A 19,988-nucleotide genomic window follows, 5' to 3' on the forward strand; every position below is an offset into this window, starting at 1 on the left:
CCCCATCCTCATCCCCATCCCCATCCCCATCCCCATCCTCGCCGCCCGCGCCCCGCGTCCCTCTGTCCCCATCCCCATCCCCATCCCCATCCCCATCCTCGCCGCCCGCGCCCCGCGTCCCTCTGTCCCCATCCCCATCCCCATCCCCATCCCCATCCCCATCCTCGCCGCCCGCGCCCCGCGTCCCTCTGTCCCCATCCCCATCCCCATCCCCATCCCCATCCTCGCCGCCTGCGCCCCGTGTCCCTCTCTCCCCATCCCTGACACTGCCACCGGTGCTCCGTATCCCTCTCTCCCCATCCCCATCCCTGCCGCCCGTGCCCTTGTCCCTCTGTCCCCATCCCTGACACTGCCACCTGTGCCCCGTTTCCCTCTGTCCCTTGTTCTTGTGCCCCCGTCTCTGCCACTGCCACCTCTGTCCTGCTGTCCCTGTTCCCCATGTCCTTGGGGTCCTTTCCTTTGTATCCTTGGGCCCCTGTCCCCTGTGTCCCTATCCCCTCATGTCTTCACTCACTTTTCTCCTCTGCCCCATTCCCTATGTTCTTGTCCCCTTTGTCCTCATGCCACTGTCTCCATGTCACTGTCACCCCTGTCCTCCTGCCCCCGTGTCCCATATTCTCCTGCTGCTGTCCCTTGTGTCCTCATACCACTGTTTCTTGTGTCTCCATGCCCCTGGCCCCTGTATCCCCTGTGCCACTGGCTTCCATGGCCTCTTGCCAGTATCCCCCATGTCCCGATACCATTGTGCCTTGTGTCTTCATGTCTCTAGCCTCAGTGTTCCCATGCTCCCTGTGCCCTACCACCCCCCTACTTTGCCCTCTCTTCCTCCCATGTCCCATCATGTCCCCTCCTGTGTCCCCTGCCCCTCCATGTTCTCATGTCCTCCATGCTGTCTGTGCCCCCATGTCCATTTGTGTCCCACCATTTCCAGCTGCACTGCCCAGCTCCAGCCCCTTGTGCCCAAAGGCTGCAGGGCAGCTGCCCCACAGACATGCCCAGGTCCAGCCCAGGCTGGGCCCAGCCCCAGCTGGTGAGAACAGTGTTACAGTGGGGATTACAGAGGGCCCAGTTTGCTGTGGTGAGCCCCACGTGGCTGCAGCCCCTCAGTCCACTCCAGTACCAGGCCAGGGTGTGAGAAGCCCCAGGCAGTGGGACCAGGTGCCTGCCCAGGGGGTACCATGGAGGGCACAGGCTGTGGCTCCCAAAGGCATTGGGAACCAAAATGTTGGGCAGTAGCTCTGGGAGCAGGCATCCCACAGGGTCCTCATTACCTGGGGGACCTATCCTGGCTGGCTGTGCTGTCCCCAGCAGAGGACAGTAGTGGCACCAGGCAGGGTCTGCCAGCAGAGACCCTCTGTCCAGCTGCACACCAGAACCACCCCAAAGCTCAGCACACTGGGCAGCCCTGCTGGGACCCAAAATCTGGGGAGGTGCTGTGCCTCTGCTGGGAATGCTGGGCTTCCTGGGAAAGAACATGGGAATGCACCCCCCTCCCATGAGCCACTGCTGAATGGGGGCCAAAACCCAGCTTTTCCCGCTCTCGCCCTGCCCGCCGCATGGCCAGGCAGCGATGCTCAGGGTGCCACGTGCTGGAAAGTTTGTGCCAAGGCAATGGAGCATGGCGAGGCCAGGGCTATTCCTGGCTCCCAGCTGGTGTTTGGCCGAAGCGGGCTCTTGGTTTTGGCGGGCTCTCGGTTTTGGCGGGCTCTCGGTTTTGGCGGGCTGTAATTTTAGCAAGGGCTATTTCCAAGCCACGGGACTGCGGTCAAAACAGCTGCCTGTGAGTGTCTGACTCACCTGGGGGCTGTGATGTGCATCCACACCCCCTGCCCAGAGCCAGCCGGGAGGGTCCCGCCAAAAGTGCCCAAAACATGTCAGGAATGTTTAAACCTGGTGTTTTCCCTACAGTGGCTGCAGAGGAAGGGGAATGGCTGTGGCTCTGGCGCAGGGCTGGCAGCATGTGCACAGGGTGGGGAGCTGTCGGTGAGGGTGTCACTGGCTGGGGTAGGTTCCCAGAAACTTTATGGCTGGAAAAGCTGTCTAAGGTCATAACTGACACTGCCAGGTCCAGCCATGTCCCTAAACACCACATCCATGGGGTGCAGGCTCCCACCCCACAGTGCACCCCATGTTCCCCTCCACTCTCCCTCACGCTGTCTGCTCTGCCCACCCTGGCTGTGGAGAGGGAAAAAGGCAAATCTGGCTAGAAGTCCTCTCTAACTGGGTGAGCCAAATGCTTCTGGTCCCTCCCGAGGGCCTGGTGAGGACCCCGGGTCCACCCCCATCACACCTCTCAGCCACCACTGCCACTGCCCTGTTGTCACCATGCCACTAACGTTCTTAACACGAAACTTCTTAACATTAAACTGAAAAGTCCCACCCAGGGAGTCTTAACAAAGTCTGCAATTCAATGACCACATTTCTCCAGATGGGGAGCACCAGCCCTGCAATCAAATCTTTCTCTATCAGCATACCTGACTGGGGATCAGCAGTTGTTTACCTCAAATATGAGAGAAAACAAGGGTTTGCTGAGTGCCCAGACCAGGCTCAGGCTCTGCTGGGGGTTGTTTTTTATTACCACAATAAACTTGAGATGATAAATATTTTGAAGCAGCTGAAAGGTGTTTATTTTTGAGTCGGTTCAGCTTGTTTACAGTCTGCTTACAAGCCCGGGCACTTCTCTTTGAGGCTGTTTACTGGGCTCTCCCCCAGGCTCTGGTGGGGTTTCATTACATCTAAATAACCCCCAGCAAGGGGGTACCTTCCTGCCAGCTGTGTGCCCTGGCAGTTGCTGTTTTGACACAGTTATGCAAATGATTGCTCTCGTCTTCACAAATGGGTTTGAATGCTTGGGTTGTGTTTTCGACTACACCAGCCTCAAACATTTATTTATTTCATGTAATTCTCTTTCAATTGCAGAGCAATAAACCTTGGTCTCATGCTCTCTGGCTGTCTCCAGCTTTGACCCAGCCCTTTGACCCAGGGCTGCACAGGGGTGTTTGATACAATTTAGTCGTTCATGACTTGTATTTTACAATTTGTATCTTGTATTTTATTAATTTATAACATATATTTTATTAATTTATAACCTGTGTTTTATTTCCCAGACTTGGGGAAACCTGTCCCATATTTTGTGAACTTGGAGGCTGCCCCTGTACCCTGCAACAGCTCGGACTGAGGGATGACCCCTGTGAAGGGGCTGCCTTGGCAGCAGGGAGGGACTGATCAGTTTATTTCAGTAAATGACAGTAAATTCGGGGTGACCTGACAGCAGGGTAGCAGCAGGAGGCTGGCTAGCCTGGTCCCCCTGTGGCAGTGGCACAGGGACACAAGGCCACAATGCGAGCAGTGTCAGGTCTTCCCTGGCCTCAAAGCCCACAGGTGTGGGGTCAGTGGTGCCCAGCCGGGGGCTGGATGCACTGGGATCACTGGAGGGGGGTGTCTGTGCCTGTGTCTGCACATATGTGTGCAGTGTGTGTGCACACACGTGTGTGTGTGCATGTGTGCAGCAGCTGGGACATCCCACACCAGGGCAGGGACCACCCTGTCAGGCAAGACCCCCCTGGGTGCCCTGTCAGGGACCCTTCAGGGGACAGGAAGGGTGACCCCGGCCTGGGGACACCACCCTGCCATGGCACAGAGTCCCACCAGCCTTGGCACCAGCCCCCGGTGGGTCCCTGGTCCAGCACCACCACCCAGCCTGCCAATTTTGGGTAGCACCATGCCACCCCAAGACATTCCCCCATCTCAGGGGCTGGTGTCCCTACAAGGTGATGACCCCCCAATGTGAGAGCCCAGTGAGCTGGTGCACAGAGCTGGCACCATCTCAGGGCTGAGCCGACTCAGGCTTGGCCGCGTGGCGCTCACTTGCCTTCACACGTCAGCATCCACTGGAGACAGTTTCGCTTCCTTTTTTGGGGCGGCCTTTCGAATTTCTGATTGGGGACTGTAGTGGGTGAGGAGTAAATTTAGCCAGGGGATGTCCCACGGCCGCACAGCTGCACGGTGGGGCTGGCTGGGGGAAAACAGGGGGCCAGTGCTGGCGTGGCACAATCTGGGCTCTGCATGGCCTTTCCCCAAGTCCTTCAGAGAAGACGGCTACGTGAGCAGGGAGATGTCAGGATGGGCTGCAGGAACCAGCGGCTGCCCCTCCAGGTGCTCAGGGGCTGCACCCCCTGGCTCAGCCAGAGGCCACGGGTGTCACCCGGGCTTGGCACAGCCTTAGCACCAAAGCGAGGGGACTTGTGCCATCCACTGCTGCCCCGGTGGGTCTGGCTCTGCCGCACTCCCCCCAGCCTGGGCTGGGGCTATTCTGGGTCCCTGCTCTTGCTTTCGAGTTTCAGCCCTGCTGCCTCCAGGAATGCGGCTGTTTGTGGGGCCACAGCTGCGCTGGGGTCAGGCGGGGCCGTCCCCTCCCCTCGGGCTGTGCCACGCCACCCGTGGCTCTCCAGACGAGGTGTTTCATCAGCTCCAGGTGCACTCGCTCCGCTCCTGCCACGTCCCCACAAAGAGAGACCCCACCTCCTCCTGGCACGAGGCATTGGGGCTTGCCTGGCCTGGGGAAATCACCCAGTGATGTACAAGAATAAAAAGCAAGTCAGGGCTGCTTTTTGGGGACAAATGTGGCCAAAGGTGGTCGTCATGGAGGAGACCCAGGGAGGGTTTGGGGAGCAGAGCAGAGCTTTGGGCTCGAGGTTTGTGGCAGTGGTTTGGGGATGAGGGTTGCAAGAGCTCCTGTAGTCCCACACTCTTTTGCCTTCATTCCTGCATCCCTCACTTCTGTTCTCAGCTGTGCAACCCCTCCAAGCCCAAGGTGTCCAGACCCCCAGGGTTTATCAAATGCCCCCTCAAAGCCTTGTTAAGCCCCCACCTGGGAGCCTCAGCCTGGGAAAGCAGCTCTCACCAAGCCCCAACCCTCCAGGGGATCCACTGCTTCTCTTTGCAGCTAATTAAAGCCCTCCTGAAGCATCTCATTTACTAAATTAGATCCCCCTCATTTCAAAATTACTGGCAAGTGGGGAAAATGAGAAAATAAATGACTGTTAAAATTGCAGTGCAGGAGCCAGCAGAGTAAGAGCAGGAGCTGCAGCTGGGGAGGGGAGGGAGGTTTCAGTTCTGCTCAGCATATTTGCTCCCCAGACACTGCCAATGAGGGTGGTGCAGGAGTGGATCCAAATTGCTCTTCCCAGACACTGCTTCCCTCCCTGCCCGGGGATGGATCAGGCCCTGCATCCCTCTGTGATTCCCAGCCGAGGCTCTCCAGCCCTGTTGAAGGCTTGTTAAGGGTAAAACTCTGGCTGGGAATTTGCCAAGTTGGCAGCGGGGGAGGATGGGAGCCCTGGAGGGGCCAGGGCCACTGATCTATAATTAATCAGGTTTTTTTCTTGACAGTCGTTTCTTATGGAAAAGATGTAGCAAAATCTTTTAATCAATAATTAGTGAGGTTTCCTGCCCCCTGAGTCAGAGCTGTGCCTGTGCTCTGCCCACACAGACCTGAGCTGAAGCGAGACCCCAGCTCATGCCCCAAACAGCCCACGAAAAGCGGGGGCCAGTGTCCTGTGACCAAGGAATGGGCTTTTCTCAGGAAATGTCAAGATGAATCTCAGGACCTGCGGAAAGCATTGCCCTGCCAGCCTCCTCCATTGCCCCCCCCAGAAATGGGGCATTTCTCAGGGTAGAATCTGGCATCACAGCTGGGATGGTGGTCCTGTGTTACCTGTCATTCACTCCAGCCTCAGTCACTGCTGAGGTGATTTAACAACTGCTGGAATTGATAATTATTGAGCCTTGATGTTTCCAGTGGGAAAGAAGTGAACATCCTTCCTGGCAGCAGGTCTCGGTCCTTGGGGCATTTCTGGCTGGCAGAGTCCCTGGCAGCAGCTCTCCTGGAAGCACCACAAGGCTGGGGATGAGATGCCAAAGGCAGGGGTTTGCCAGGGAATAACCTTGCTTGGGCAAGGAAGGCGATCACTGGCAGTGTGGAGGAGCTGCTGCCATCTCTGGGCTCACATTCTCCAGCAGTGAGCTTGGATGGATGGATGGATGGATGGATGGATGGATGGATGGATGGATGGATGGATGGATGGATGGATGGATGGATGGATGGATGTGGCTGTGCTGCAGGGACCCTCAACTCCAGGACCATCTACCGCAGCCCAGTAGCCCCCAGTAGCCAGCCCTGCATCTCTGCCACAGCGAGCTCTCTCTGCTCAGGAAACTGTTTTAAAGAAGCTTGTCTTGAAACAAAGTGGGACAGATCCCTCCATCACCTGCCCTTCCTTCTTTTCCCTGAGCATCCTGCTGCTGGCTCCTTCCTTGAGGCCAGCAATAGCCATGGGGTTTTCTCTGCAGTGGTGGAACTTTGGATTTCCTGGGAAAACCATGAGCTTGTCACCCCACACATGGGAAGGGACATGGTGACTGTCCCCATCAGCCTGGTCCCCTCTGCAGGGTGATGGGCTGGTTTGCCCTGTGCATGGGCCTGTTCCACGGCAAGGCCTCGTCTGCCCAGCTGAGGAGGAGGATAAAGAGGGATTAAAGGCAATGAAGTTGTTTTGGAGCATGAGGTGCCTTTTGGCAGCTCAGGTGGGGCCAGGGCCTGCTGCTAGCTCCCTGACAAAAAGCAGATGGGAAGGGGGGACTGGGACTGTGCTCTCATATCAATACAGGCTGGAGCATGAGGGAATTGACAACAGTCCTGCTGTAAAGAGTTTGAGGGAATCAGTGGATAATGACCTGGCAGTGTGCACCTGCAGCCCAAAAAGTCAAATGGGTCCTGGGCTGCATCAAAACCAACAAGGGCAGCAGATTGAGGAAGGGGGTTCTCCCCCTGTATTCCACTCTGGTGAGGCCCCAGCTGCAGTGCTGTGTCCAGCTCTGGATCCCACAACATAAAAAGAATATAGACCTGTTTGGGTTAGTCTAGAGGAGGCCACAAAGATTTCAGAGCACTGGAACACCTCTGCCATGAGGAAAAGCTGGGAGAGTTGGGGCTGTTCAGCCTGGACAGGAGAAGGCTCTGGCAAAACCTTATAGCAGCCTTTTGGCACTTGAAGGGGGCTTACAGGAAAGAAGAATACAGACTTCTTATCAGGCTCTGATGTAATAGGAAAAGAGATAATGTTTCTTTACTAAAGAAGGGTCAATTTAAGATAGATAAAATTAAGAAATTTTTTACTGTGAGAATGGTGAGGTGTTGACACAGGTAGCTGAGGGAAGCTGTGGATGTCCCATCCCTGGAAACATTCAAGGTCAGGCTGAAAGGGGCTCTGAACAACTTGATCTGTTGATGTCCCTGTTCATTTCAGGGAGCTTGGACAGGATGACTTTTAAAGGTCCCTTCCAACCCAACCCATTCTAGGGTTCTATGATTCTGTGTCCCCAGAAGACACTTGCAGAGACGTGTGGCAACCCAAAGCCTGGTGGTGCAAGGCACTCCACTGGCACAGCCTGGTGGGGGGGTGTGGGGGGGCATCCCCCCCCTTTTCCAAGAGGCTGGTGTGGGACACCTCCCCCAGAACTGCACACAGCGTGGCTGGGTGCTCGCAGCCCCCGTCCCTGGCGTGGCTCCTGGCTGCCCTGATGGGGTGACAGCAGCAGAGCACTGGTGCTTTCAGCACAGCCATGGCTGTCAGCCCTTCCATGGGCAGGGCTGCAGGGAAACTTCCCCAGGGCTGTGCTGGGGATGGGGACAGGGCATGTGACATGCAGGAGCCCATGTTGCTGTGGCACAGGGTGTGATGGACAGACTGGTGCTTGTGCTTAACTGGCAGCTGCACCAGGACCCCCATTCCAGGAAGCAGGGGGGTGAGTGAGAAATGGGGACAGAGCCAGGCCTGGCGGCAAAGGGACATGGCTGGCCATGCCTCTGCCACAGCCACATGTGCCTGCAAGGCACCGCGCACCCAGAGGCCAACGAGCAAGGGTCAAGGATGGAACAGCCAGGGCCATGTGTTCAATGAGCGCATGAGTGGCCCCAGGCTGCTCATTCCCTGGTCTTGGCTGTGCTAGGGGGTTTCATTGGGGCCCCCAGAGTTGAGCAAAAGCTTCACAGAGCCCCTGCAATATGAGTGTGTGTGTACACGTGTATGTGTTCCCATCCCACCCTCCATACTGGTGCCACTGGGCTGGGGCTGGGCAGAGCGTGGGGAGCGGGCGCATTGGAAGGACACAGAGACAGGGGTGCTGAGCCAGCGCTAGTTCAGTGTCGGTGTTTATTTGTGTGACACTCAGAGTGGGGGGACAGGAGCAGGGGACAGGGGGACATGGGCAGAGACATCTGCAGCGGGGGGAGCTGCTGTTCCCAAAAGTGGGGAGAAGGGAGGGAGCCAGCAAAGGGCCGGCAGGGTGGGGTTATTAGCACTCGGATCTTTTCACGGTCTTCTCCACATTTCCAGCCTCGTGCCTGACCTTGCACGAGACAGAACTGTAACTCTGCCACGTGCTGGCCTCCAGCGACAGGTAGCTGCTGGCCATGTACTGGTTGTTGCTCTGCCGCTGGGGCTGACTGGTCTCCACACCAGTGGTGATGGTGCTGCCATCACCCACCCATTCCACTGTCACGGAGCGCGGGTAGAAGTTCTCCACCAGACACACCAGGGTGGCTTTGCCCAGGGACGTCATCTCCTCGGAGGATGGCGCGAAGAGGTGGACGGTGGGAGCGACCTTGGGCTGGCCTGCGAGGGACGAGAGCGGTGTGGGGTCAGAGAGGGCCCTGACCCCTACCACAGACCCTGCCTGCCCGGCTGGCACTACCCAGAAACTCCCCACTTTCCCCACAGTCAAGAGCCTAAAATGCATAACTGTAATGTATTTAAATTTGGGATGTATATATATATAAATATATATATATAAATATATATATATAAACATATATATAAAAAAAAATATATATATATATATAAATATATATATAAATATATATATATATAAAATATATGCATATATGTGTAATACACATACATACATCTCATATATACTTGTATATATGTTTTATATACAGTATATGTACATACACATGCATATACGTATTACATATTATAGTTACATACAGCTAATATACATAAGACATATAAGGTGCACAATATACATACGTATGTAGTCCATATCATGTGAATAGATGTATAATTCTATAAAATGCATTAACATGAATATTTACACATTTCTGTATCTCATATATATAAAAAGACATTTTATATATACATACATATATATATCTATATATATATCTAAATCTCAATTTCTTTGCCTTAAAGCCATTTCTTTCCTTTTACAAGGCAATTTTAAAAAAAATACCCCAAAATTTCACAGACAAACCATCCTGTTTTCTGCCCAGTTCTGCTTTCAGACATTTTCTGACTTGTCTCTGAAAAACTACCACTAAAAATCACCCAAAGGAAGAATAGAAAAAAGATGTTTGGTTTTTCTGAGGCGGTTCTGCTGCCTCCTCCAATGTGCACTGTCTCTATCTCTATCTTCACCTCTTTTTTAATCTCTATCTCCATTCAGAAACCAGGATGACTCCATCATTAAATACTTTCTGATGAAGAAATGGTCAAAGAACATTTTTTCTCAATCTTAGCCCTGAGTAATTTGGTTCAAATTGGGATTTCTGGCCAAATTCTTTTAAAAATTGCAGACAAAGACAGACAAATGCCATTTCTGGCAGCATTTTCAGCACGCTAATCTCCATTTTTGACATGTCTTACCTGGATGACGGGCTCTTTAAGATACTCCTGGAATCTTTTATCTAAGATTCCGGGGACGTGCTTTTTTAATGTGAAGTCAGGGGTGGCTGTGGGGTCACAGCCAAGGACAGGCTGTCCTTTCATGGCACCTGCACCCTCGGCCATGGGACCCCACAGAAGCATCCCTGCCCCTCACCAGGGGTGACAGACTTAGTCCTCAGGACTAAGAGTTGAGGACTTAACTTACTTAGACTGACAAATTTCTTTGACAAAGACAAAAATCACCTCTTTTACAGACCTAAACCTGAGTTTCCTTCCCCCTGAAACCTCAGACACATTTCCTGGACAAATTTTAAGACTTTTTTGACTGAGAAAATACCCCCCAATCCTCAGTGGCACGCACAGAGTCGTCAGAGTCCGCAGGGACGAGACAGAGCCCCCGACGCCGGGCTTAGTGCCTGGCCCCGAACGGGCGGCAGACCCCAGCCCGGCGCCAAGTCCGAGAAAAAAACCCCAAATCACCAAAAATCGACAAAATGTCAAAATTCCGCGGTGGGGAAGGAAAGACCGAGGGGAAGTCGGCGACTCACCTAGGACGGTCAACATCGTCCCGGCCCCGAATACACCACACAGTGACACAGGGCCACACAAAAACCTCCTGCCTCATGGCAGAGCAGTCCTGGGCCTCATGGATGTCGCAGGATGGAGAGGATGGTCTGGAAATATCCCAATGGATGCAGTGGAACGAAGGTGATGGGATGGAGATGTCCCGATGGACACAGCAGGATGAAGGTGTGGGCACAGCTGTATCTGTGGGGTTTTGGTCCTGGCTCGGCTCTTTCAGTGCAGCTCCCACCACCAGCAAAGGAGCTAATAGCTGAAGGTCTCTGCAGGCAACTTATTTTTATTAATATTTACCCTAAAAATATGAAAAGGCAAAAAGCGGAGATGCCTACTAGAGCTGTGATAGCCAAGGAAGGGGTGAGCCAGAATCAGTTTCAGCTAAAACCAGTAAACTTCAAATTTCCCTGTAAAGGCTTGGCTGCCCTGAAAAGTGTTTTCCCAGTGTGGTGCCAATCCCACAGATTGGCAGATTCAGTGCTCAGCTTGGACCACTGAATGCAAACAGCACCAACGTAAATTGAAACCCCAGATATTCACATGGTGTGGTTTGTGCAAGTGGTTATAGAAAGAAGCAGAGTCAGTGAACTTCCTGAGTCACAGGAACTATATAAATAGCTCACTACAAAACAGGTGACACTGAAGATTTTGTGGTTTGAGACACTTTCTCTTTCAGAGGTTTGCTTTGCCTCTGGGAAAAGTTTATGCTTTGGTGCAAAGCCAGAAACGATCCAAAAAAGAAAAAAATCACTGAAATTGTCTGTGCAAAGAATTTGGCTGAAGCCAGTGCCCTCTATTGTGGATGATCATTTTCGGAGCATTTCTCAGGCTTCAATGAGGTTTCAGTTTCATTTTGTGGGAGGACAAAACAGGGGGACTCTTCAATCCTGCCCTTATCCTTGGGGAGAGGCATGGAGGAGCACAGAGGATGTGCTGGATGCAGCAGGGTGTTGCTGAAGTAGCTTTTGGCATTGCCACCAGAGCAGGAGACCTTGACAGTCTCTCCCACGTTGGCTGACACTGCAGATGGCTGACTCAGCAATGCTGCCTGGAAAAGGGAATGTGGAGAGGGTGAGGGGAAAAAAGGGAGTCAGTCAGTGTCCCAGGACAACCCTCTCTGCACTGCAGGACAGGGCTCCTGTGCCAGAAGGTCCTGATGGAACAGAGGGATCACTGCCCCAGACTGAGCCCAAGGCCTGAGCCCAAGGCCAGGACCCCATGAGGAGACCTGGCTGAGCAAGAGGCTGTGGCTGGCAGGAGCATGAGGTGATGGGGCTGATGACAAAGCAATGCCAGGCACTGCACAGCAGCAGGGTCACCTCCTGCACAGCATGGGGCAAGCAGGAGGCCATTCACAGCCAATGGCCATGGAGTGGGGACACAAAGCTGCCTCAAGCCCACAGCTCTGCTCAGCCCTGAGAGAGAGGGCACAGAGGGTCCATCTTTAACTCCTCTGTTTCCAGAGAGCTGAGCCCCCTGCAGTGATGGTCCCGGAGCTCCTGGCACAGCTGGGCTGGGAGCTGGGCAGGCAGGCAGCTGGCAGGGCCCTGGGCACCAGCCAGGGAGATCAGGAGTAGCTCTGGAGCACAGGGCAGGGACAGGGCTGCTGGGAGGTCATCCCGGCACTTCTTTATTGAGGGTGTGGGCAAACACTGGACAGGCTTCCTAGAGAGCTAGATGATATCCCAGGCCTGCAAGTGTTACACAGGCACTTGGACAATGCCCTACATTTTGGTCATCCCTGAAGTGGCCACGCAGTTAGACTATGTGATCATTGAAGGCCTCTTCCATCTGAAATATTCTACTGAGTTCTATCCTATCTGCTCTCATCCACAAATGACAAGGAAAGGGCTGTAACGATGGAGCTGTGTCACTGGGAACAGCCACATTCACCACAGGGCAGAAAAGGGCAGGGTCGTGCCAGGGACCTGCCCCACCATCAAACAGGGACAGCAGAGACTCCTAATTGGCCCCTGCCATGGCACGAGAACGTCATACCCCTTCTCCATTGCTCCATTTCACCGTGGTAACATTATCACTGCCACTCTTGTAGTTACCACATTAACAGACAGCCTTGTCCTGGGCTTGGAGCCCAGAGATGGGTACTGTACTCATGGAGCTGGACTGGGATCTGGAGAATCGTGAAGGGATGTCCAGTAGTCCCAAGTCATTGTAGTAGATCAAAGTGACAGGGGCACAGCCAGAAAACTTAGGCTGGTACCAGTCACAGCTGCTGCCATCCCTGGAGCAGATGACTTTGATGGCTTGTCCCATCACCAAGTAGAGCTGACAGAGCACTGCCTGGACCAGGGAACCTGGAGAGGGAGAGGATGGAGAAAAGAAGATGGGAGGCAGCCAGTGACCTGGAGCATGGCCCTCTGTGGTCAAGGGAACAGTGAAAGGACAAATCTGCCTGCAGGCAGATGAGACATACATGGGACATGACAGCGCTGCTGCGAGGTCATAACTTCCTCAAATGACAGGGGATGGGCACAGTCCTGGGGCTCCCAGGGATGGCTGAGGCAGGAGGTTTTTGTACCACTTCCCCATTGCTCTGTGTCACTGTGCAGCAGTACTGCTGCTGTCATAGCTACCACAGAAATAGACAGCCTCGTCCTCGGCCTGGACCCCAGTGATGGTTAAAGTGCCCGTGGAGCCGGACTTGGATCCGGAGAATCGCGAAGGGATGCCCTCGGGTCTCTTATCATTGTAGTAGATCACAGTGACAGGGCCACTGCCAGGGACCTTCTGCTGGTACCAGCCATAGCTGTAGCTGCTACCAGAGCAGGTGATCTTGACCGTCTCTCCCACGTTGGCTGACAGCTCGGATGGCTGAGACAGCGCTGCCTGGACCAGGGAACCTGGAGAGGGAGAGGAGAGAGGGGAGAAGATGGGGGTCAGTCAGTGTCCCAGGGGCACAGACCTGCCTGGGCAGCAGGACGGGGCCCCTTGTGCCCAAAGGCCCCATCCAGGCACAGCGAGTCTGGCCATGGCACCTGTGCTGTGGGCGAGCACCACGAGGAGAAGAGGGACCCAGGCCATGGTTCAATCCCACCAGCTCAGTGTCCCCGGAATGATGGGGCTGTGCCATGGACCCTGACTCCCTTTTAAGCCCCTGCCCGCCCAGGACACGTCCCCTGCATGCAAATCCGACCCTGCGGTCACGGCCGGATCCTGCCTGCGCCTCTCTCCGCACATCCCTCCCCGCTCCACACCCAGCCCCTCCACCCCAGATGCAGCAGGGCTTGTCCCCAGGCACAAAGCGGGGACACCTCCCAGCTCTGAGCCTGAAACCCAACAGCACAGACGCCCCTGTCCCCAGACCAGGCTGAGTGGCTGCAGTGCCTAAGGAGAAGGGAGAGCTGGGCACTGGGGCAAGGGCATTCAGGATCACCTGCAGCTCCCAGTGATGGGGCTGGAATAATGCCAAGCTCCACAATTGCCCAACTTATTTTTGGCATTTTTTCTTCCCGTAAGTGTTCCAGGCCCCTAAAATACCCCCTTGCTCTCCTGCTTTGTGCCCTGACTCTTCTTCTGACAGCTGAGATCCACCACTCAAGACCAAGATTTTTGCTCTTCCCAGACATTCACACTCCAGAACAATGGGAGCAGGCCAGCACCGAGCCCCAGGGTCCAGCAATGCCTCCCCATGAGCTGGTCATGAGCCCAGGGTGCTGGTGCTCAGCAGAGGCAGCCAGAGCTGGGGCAGCCCCTGGTCAGCCCTGCTCTGACTCGGGGCACAGGGATTGTGGCTACCTCTGGCAGTCCCAACCCAGACAAAGAGCGGCTGCACCACAGGAAATTCCCTCTCCCCCAGGACCCTCCCTGTCCCTGACTATGCTGTCCCCAGGGTACTCAGGGCACCAGGAGCCCATCTGGCATGGGGAGGGCAGGGCTGCAGGGTTGTCTCCCTGCGAGCAGCACAGAGGGGACCTGCTGGAGCAGAGCACATGTCCCATGGCAGGAACTGCTACAAAGGCACAGATGCTGCTCCACATTGTGTCTGGGCAGCAGCAAGCAGCACCTGAGAGCGCCCCACTGGAGCAACAGTGGGCTTGTGTCTTTCTTTTCCCATGCTGGGAGTTACCATGGCCCTGAGCACCACTGGTGTCCCAGCCAGAAGAGTGAGAGCCTCCTCCTGCTTCTCCTCCTCCTCTGCCAGCCATGGGTAATGTGGCCATGGAGATGAGTGTGTTCCCAAGTGCTATATATCCCCTCCCAAAATGCCAGGGAACAGGCACAGACCTGGGGCTCTAAGGGGACGCCAGGCTGGGACACCAGGCACAGCCACATTCAGGGCAGGGCAGCAAGGGCAGGCCCATGGTGGGGACCTAATTCCCCATCAAGCAGGCACAGCCGAGACTCCTGCCTGATGTCTGCAATAGCAGGAGGTTTTTGCATCACTTCCCCATTGCTGCATGTCACCGTGGCAGCATCACTGCTGCTGTCCTCACCACCACAGTGATAGACAGCCTCGTCCTCGGCCTGGACCCCAGTGATGGTTAACGTGTTCGAGGAGCCGGATGTGGATCCGGAGAATCGCGAAGGGATGCCCGAGGGTCTGTTGGTGCTGCTGTAGATCACAGTGACAGGGCCACTGCCAGGGACCTTCTGCTGGAACCAGCCATAAGCATTGTTGCTACTCCCGGAGCGGGTCAAGGTGTTTTGCTGCGGAGACATGGACACTGGGGACAGCTAAGCCAGAGCCATATGAGAGCCATGGGCTGCAGCAGAAGCTCTCCATGCCCAGCCAGAGTACCCCAGGCTCCCATGTTCTGGCAAATGCCCACACGCTGGCTGAGCTGCCAGGGTGGCTGCAATGCTGCTGGGCCCTGGGCAGGACTCAGGCTGTGGAGCAGATATGTGGCAAAGGTGTTCTTGGGCAGCTCCACGGGCTGCAGCTCCTAACACTGTCCCAGGCTCCTCTGCCCCTCACATGGATATTGGGCAGTGGGGATGAGCGCAGGCAAGGGCTTCTGCAGCACCAGGGCCCAATCACTGGGGACACAGTCATAGAATCATAGAATGGTGTGAGCTGGAAGGGACATTAAAGACCATCTGGTTCAACACCCCTGCAATGGGCAGGGACACCTTTCACTAGACCAGGTTGCTCAAAGCCTCATTCAACTTTGCCTTGAATACTTCCAGGCATGGGCCATCCACAAGTTCTCTGGAAAACCTGCTCCAGTGCCACATCATGCTCAGAGTCACAGCCCTGAGACATGGAACACAAAGGGAAGACATCCAGGAAAGGAAAGGAAAAGTCCCAAGCTGGAGAGGTGGTCATGCCCGGCGGAGTGGAATGAGGCACCAAAACCAGCCTTTTTGACACTCAAAATCTCGCTTGCCTCTGGCTCGGTGTCACCATGAGATCAGCACTGCTGCTGTCAAAGCTACCACAGTAATAGACAACCTCTTCCTCAGCTTGAACACCAGTGATCCTCTGGAGGCAGACACAAAACCCGATCTACTGTCATTCCAGTAGATCACAGTGACAGGGGCACTGCCAGGGACCTTCTGCTGGAACCAGCCATACTCATTGCTGCTCCCAGAGCACATAACCCAGACAGTTTGTCCCAGGTTGGCTGGCACCAAGGACGACTGACTGGACCAGGGAGCCTGGAGAGGGAAAGGCAATAAGATGGGGGTGACCCATTGCCCCAGGAGCACATCCCTGCCCAGGCAGTGCCACAGGGCTCCTGTGCCCAATGGTCCAATGAGGGAGAGGGACCCGGTCGTGGCTACAGAAACTTGGGGGAATTAGAGCCCAGGCTGGCCCAGAGCAATGCAGCAGCGGCAGCTTAAGCAGCAGAGCAGCAAGAGGGGTAGTGAAGCAAAAGGTAACAGGGCTGGGGATGAGGCAGTGCCATTCCTATTATAGGGACAGGGGAAAGAGTCACCTCCTGTGTCTTGTCGTGCATGGCCATGTCCTTGGGCAGGGGACAGGGACCTGCCTCAAATCCACTGTCACAGCTTTGTTTGGCCATGAGGAAAAATGGCTCAAAACCTTCCTCTGTTGACACTGGGTTCTGTGCCTCACTTCCCCATTACTCACTGGCTTCTCACCCCCATCAGCACTGCTGCTGTCCCAGTTGCCACAGAAATAGACAGCCTCGTCCTCGACCTGGACCCCAGTGATGGTTAACGTGGCTGAGGAGCCGGATATGGATCCAGAGAACTGTGAAGGGATGCCTGAGGGTCTGTTGCTGCTGCCATAGATCACAGTGACACAGCCCAAGGCATCCCAGCACAGAGGCAGCAGGAGGAGGACATGGTCATCAGTAGCAAGAAGTGATGAGTTTGGGAATGAAGCCACACTGATCTTTGTAGGGATAAGGACAATGACCTTCAGACATGGGGGAGAGCAAGTCAATCTCCAGTTCTGTGGGATAATGAAAGAAGGACATTTGCAGCCATTTCTGTACAGAGGGGACAGGGACCTGCCCCATAGCCAGCCAGGAGGGAGGAGGGCTGAACTCTTTTCTTTTGTTATGGAGTCTGGAAATCTTTGGAATCCTCACTTCCTACTTCTTGTTGTCTCTATACAACATAGCCACCACTGCTGCTGTCAGCACTACCACAGTAATAGACAGCCTCGTCCTTGGCCTGGACCCCAGTGATGGTTAACGTGGCCGTGGAGCCACATCTGGACCCGGAGAATCGCGAAGGGATGCCCTCGGGTCTCTTGTCATTGCTGTAGATCACAGTGACAGGGCCACTGCCAGAGACCTTCTGCTGATACCAGCCATAGTAGCTGCTGCTACCCCCAGAGCAGGTGATCTTGACAGTCTCTCCCACATTGGCTGACAGCGAGGACGGCTGACTCACTGCTGCTGCCTGGACCAGGGAACCTGGAGAGGGAGAGGACGGAGGGGAAAAGATGGGGCTCAGTCAGTGTCCCAGGAGCACAGACCTGCCTGGGGAGCAAGGTTACACGGAAGGCCACAGTCAGAAGAGAATGGATCCAGATACGGTCACCAGCATATTTGAGGAGTAGAGCCCCGGCCAAGGCATCTCAGCAGAGAAGCAGCCCTGGCAGATGCTGGAGGACCTGGTTAACAGTGGTAGGAGGCAGTGAAGTTGGGAACACAGCTATACCATGAGTTTTGTAGGGACAAGGACAATGGTCCTCAGCCACAAAGTCACCTCCTGTTCTCTAGGCCAAAAAATGGAATTCATAGCCATGGTCATGCAGAGGAGACAAAAACCTGCCCCAGCCCCACATCCACAACTCTACTTGGTCATGAGAAGGACTGAAAATCTCCATTTTTAATTCCTCTGCACCTCATTTGAAAATCTGTCACTTCACCAGCATAGCTGCTGCTGTCCCTGCTACCACAGAAATAGACAGCCTCGTCCTGGGCTTGGACCCCAGTGATGGTTAACGTGCCCGTGGTGCCGGATGTGGATCCAGAGAACTGTGAAGGGATGCCTGAGGGTCTCCTATCATTAGCATAGATCACAGTGACAGGGCCACTGCCAGGGATCTTCTGCTGGAACCAGCCATAATAGTTGTTGCTGCTACCAGAGCAGGTGATCCTGACGGTGTCTCCCACACTGGCTGACAGCTCGCACGGCTGAGTCACCCCTGCCTGGACCAGGCAACCTGGAGAGGGAGAGGAGAGAGAGGAGAAGAAGGAGAGAAATCTGAGCCCCAGGAACACAGCTTACCCAGGGCAGCAGGATGTAGCCCTGTGCCCAGAAGCCCTGTCCAGGCACAGCGAGTCTGGCCATGGCACCTGAACTGTGGGCAAGCACCATGAGGAGAAGAGGGACCCAGGCCATGGTTCAATCCCACCAGCTCAGCGTCCTCACACTGGTGAGCTGTGCTGTGGACCTTGTATAGCTTTTAAGCAACCACCTGCCTGGGCCATGGATTCTCCATGAAATTTAGACTCATTCCTCAGCAACAGCATTCCCCAGAACCGGCAGTCAGCAGCAACCATCCTGCAGTGTGCCTCAGTCCTGACCAGCACTGCTGTCCTCACCACCACAGAAAGAGACAGCCTCAACCTCGGCCTGGACCCCAGTGATGGTTAACGTGCCCCCAGAGCCGGAGAATCGCGAAGGGATGCCCGAGGGTCTCTTGTCATTGCTGTAGATCACAGTGACAGGGCCACTGCCAGGGACCTTCTGCTGGAACCAGCCATAGCCAAAGCTGCTGCTACTCCCCGAGCAGGTGATCCTGACAGTCTCTCCCACGTTGGCTGACAGCAAGAACAGATGCTAACAGCGCTCTCTTGTCCAGGGTATGTGGAAAAGGAGAGAAGAGAGAAGAGTGGAGCCAGTCAGTGTTCCAGGAGCACAGCTCTCCCTAGGCAAGGTTACAGGGAATACAACAGTCATGGCCAGAACAGACAGGGACATGGTCACAGGCCCATTTCAGGAGCAGAGCCCAGCCCATTGCAGAATGGCTGCACACAGGCAGCTCTGGCAGCACGTGGGGACATGATCATCAGTAGCAAGAGGCTGTGAGGAACACAGCTGCACCAAGAGCTTTGTCAGGACCAGGCCAATGGGCCCCAGCTGCAAAGTCACCTCCTGATCTGTGCGACACCAAAGAGAGGACATTCCCTTCTGTGGCCATGCAGAAGGGACAGGATTCTGCCTCAGCTGCACATCCAGCCAGGAGGGAGAAGGGCCAAAATCTTTCTTCTGGTTTTGGAGTCTGACTCACTTACAGGTACTCATTGTCACCACACACCATAGCTGCCACTGCTGCTGTCAGCACCACCACAGAAACAGACAGCCTTGTCCTCAGCTTGGACCCCAGTGATGGTTAACGTGCCCACATTGCTGGATGTGGATCCAGAGAATCGCAAAGGGATGCCTGAGGGTCTCTTGTCATTGCTGTAGATCACAGTGACAGGGCCACTGCCAGGGACCTTCTGCTGGTACCAGGCATAGCCAAAGCTGCTGCTACTCCTGGAGCAGGTGATCCTGAACATGTCAGCCACATTTGCTGACAGCGAGGATGGCTGACTCACTGCTGCTGCCTGGACCAGGGAACCTGGAGAGGGAGACGGAGAGAGGGGAGGAGATGGGAGTCAGTCAGTGTCCCAGGGGCACAGACCTCCCCAAGGAAGAGGATGAGGCCCCTGTGCCCAAAGGCCCTGTCCAGGCCCAGCAAGTCTGGCCATGGCACCTGAGCTGTGGGCAAGCACTGTGAGGAGGAGAAGGGCCCACGCCATGGTGCAGTCCCACCAGCTGCATGTCCTCAGCCTAATGGGGCTGTGCCTTGAACCCTGGCTGGACTTTGAGCTCCCCACCTGCCCAGGCACAGGCCCTCCATGGATACGTGGCTCCCAATGTTCCCTGGAGCTCCTGTCCCACTGCTCCTTCCCCAGCATGGCTGATGAGCTCTCAGCTGAGCCAGGGACCACCTCAAGCCTGTTCCTGCCCAGTAGGAAAATGGCCTCGCTGCACCAGGAGCTCCTGTGCACAGAGCAGGGGACAGCCCTGCCTGGCCATGGGGACACATCCAGCTGCCCTCGAGCACCCAAGGCTGGTTGGAGATCCTGGTCCCAGGGCACTGTGCTCCCTGGGCGCTGATCAGCAGCAGGGACAGAGCAGCTGGGAAAACCACATCCTGCTTCAGTCGAGGCTGCCACCCTGGGCCTCTCTGAAATGCCACAAGAGAACTGTGGAGCAGAGAAATGGGGCTTTGAAAGGGAATGGGAA

At 55.1% G+C, this 19,988-nt stretch overlaps 1 protein-coding gene across 1 annotated transcript; it reads right to left on the reverse strand.

The window, feature by feature from the left end:
• Positions 1 to 8,182: 8,182 nt before the first annotated feature.
• On the reverse strand, positions 8,183 to 13,380 carry IGLL1 (immunoglobulin lambda like polypeptide 1). Its single transcript, XM_069030904.1, has 4 exons — positions 13,304 to 13,380; positions 12,891 to 13,168; positions 10,277 to 10,322; positions 8,183 to 8,675 (listed from the first exon to the last, which is right to left on the reverse strand). Exons 1-4 carry the CDS (start codon positions 13,347 to 13,349, stop codon positions 8,356 to 8,358), a joined length of 690 nt encoding a protein of 229 aa, XP_068887005.1. The 5' UTR covers positions 13,350 to 13,380; the 3' UTR covers positions 8,183 to 8,355.
• Between the last annotated feature and the right edge of the window lie 6,608 nt (positions 13,381 to 19,988).

Source organism: Aphelocoma coerulescens, chromosome 15 (genome assembly GCF_041296385.1).
Source record: "Aphelocoma coerulescens isolate FSJ_1873_10779 chromosome 15, UR_Acoe_1.0, whole genome shotgun sequence".
Lineage (NCBI taxonomy): Eukaryota > Metazoa > Chordata > Aves > Passeriformes > Corvidae > Aphelocoma > Aphelocoma coerulescens.

Bases quoted from the DNA above. Each gene is read 5' to 3' on its own strand.
- IGLL1 (XM_069030904.1), bottom strand. From the start codon at position 13,349: ATGGCCTGGGTCCCTCTTCTCCTCGTGGTGCTCGCCCACAGCACAG. The intron at 13,169-13,303 runs GTGCCATGGCCA...CTCCCTCTCCAG, and splicing joins GGTGCTCGCCCACAGCACAG to GTTCCCTGGTCCAGGCAGCG. The intron at 10,323-12,890 runs AGCAGCAGTACT...TGTGGCCCTGTG, and splicing joins ATTTCTGTGGTAGCTATGAC to TCACTGTGTGGTGTATTCGG.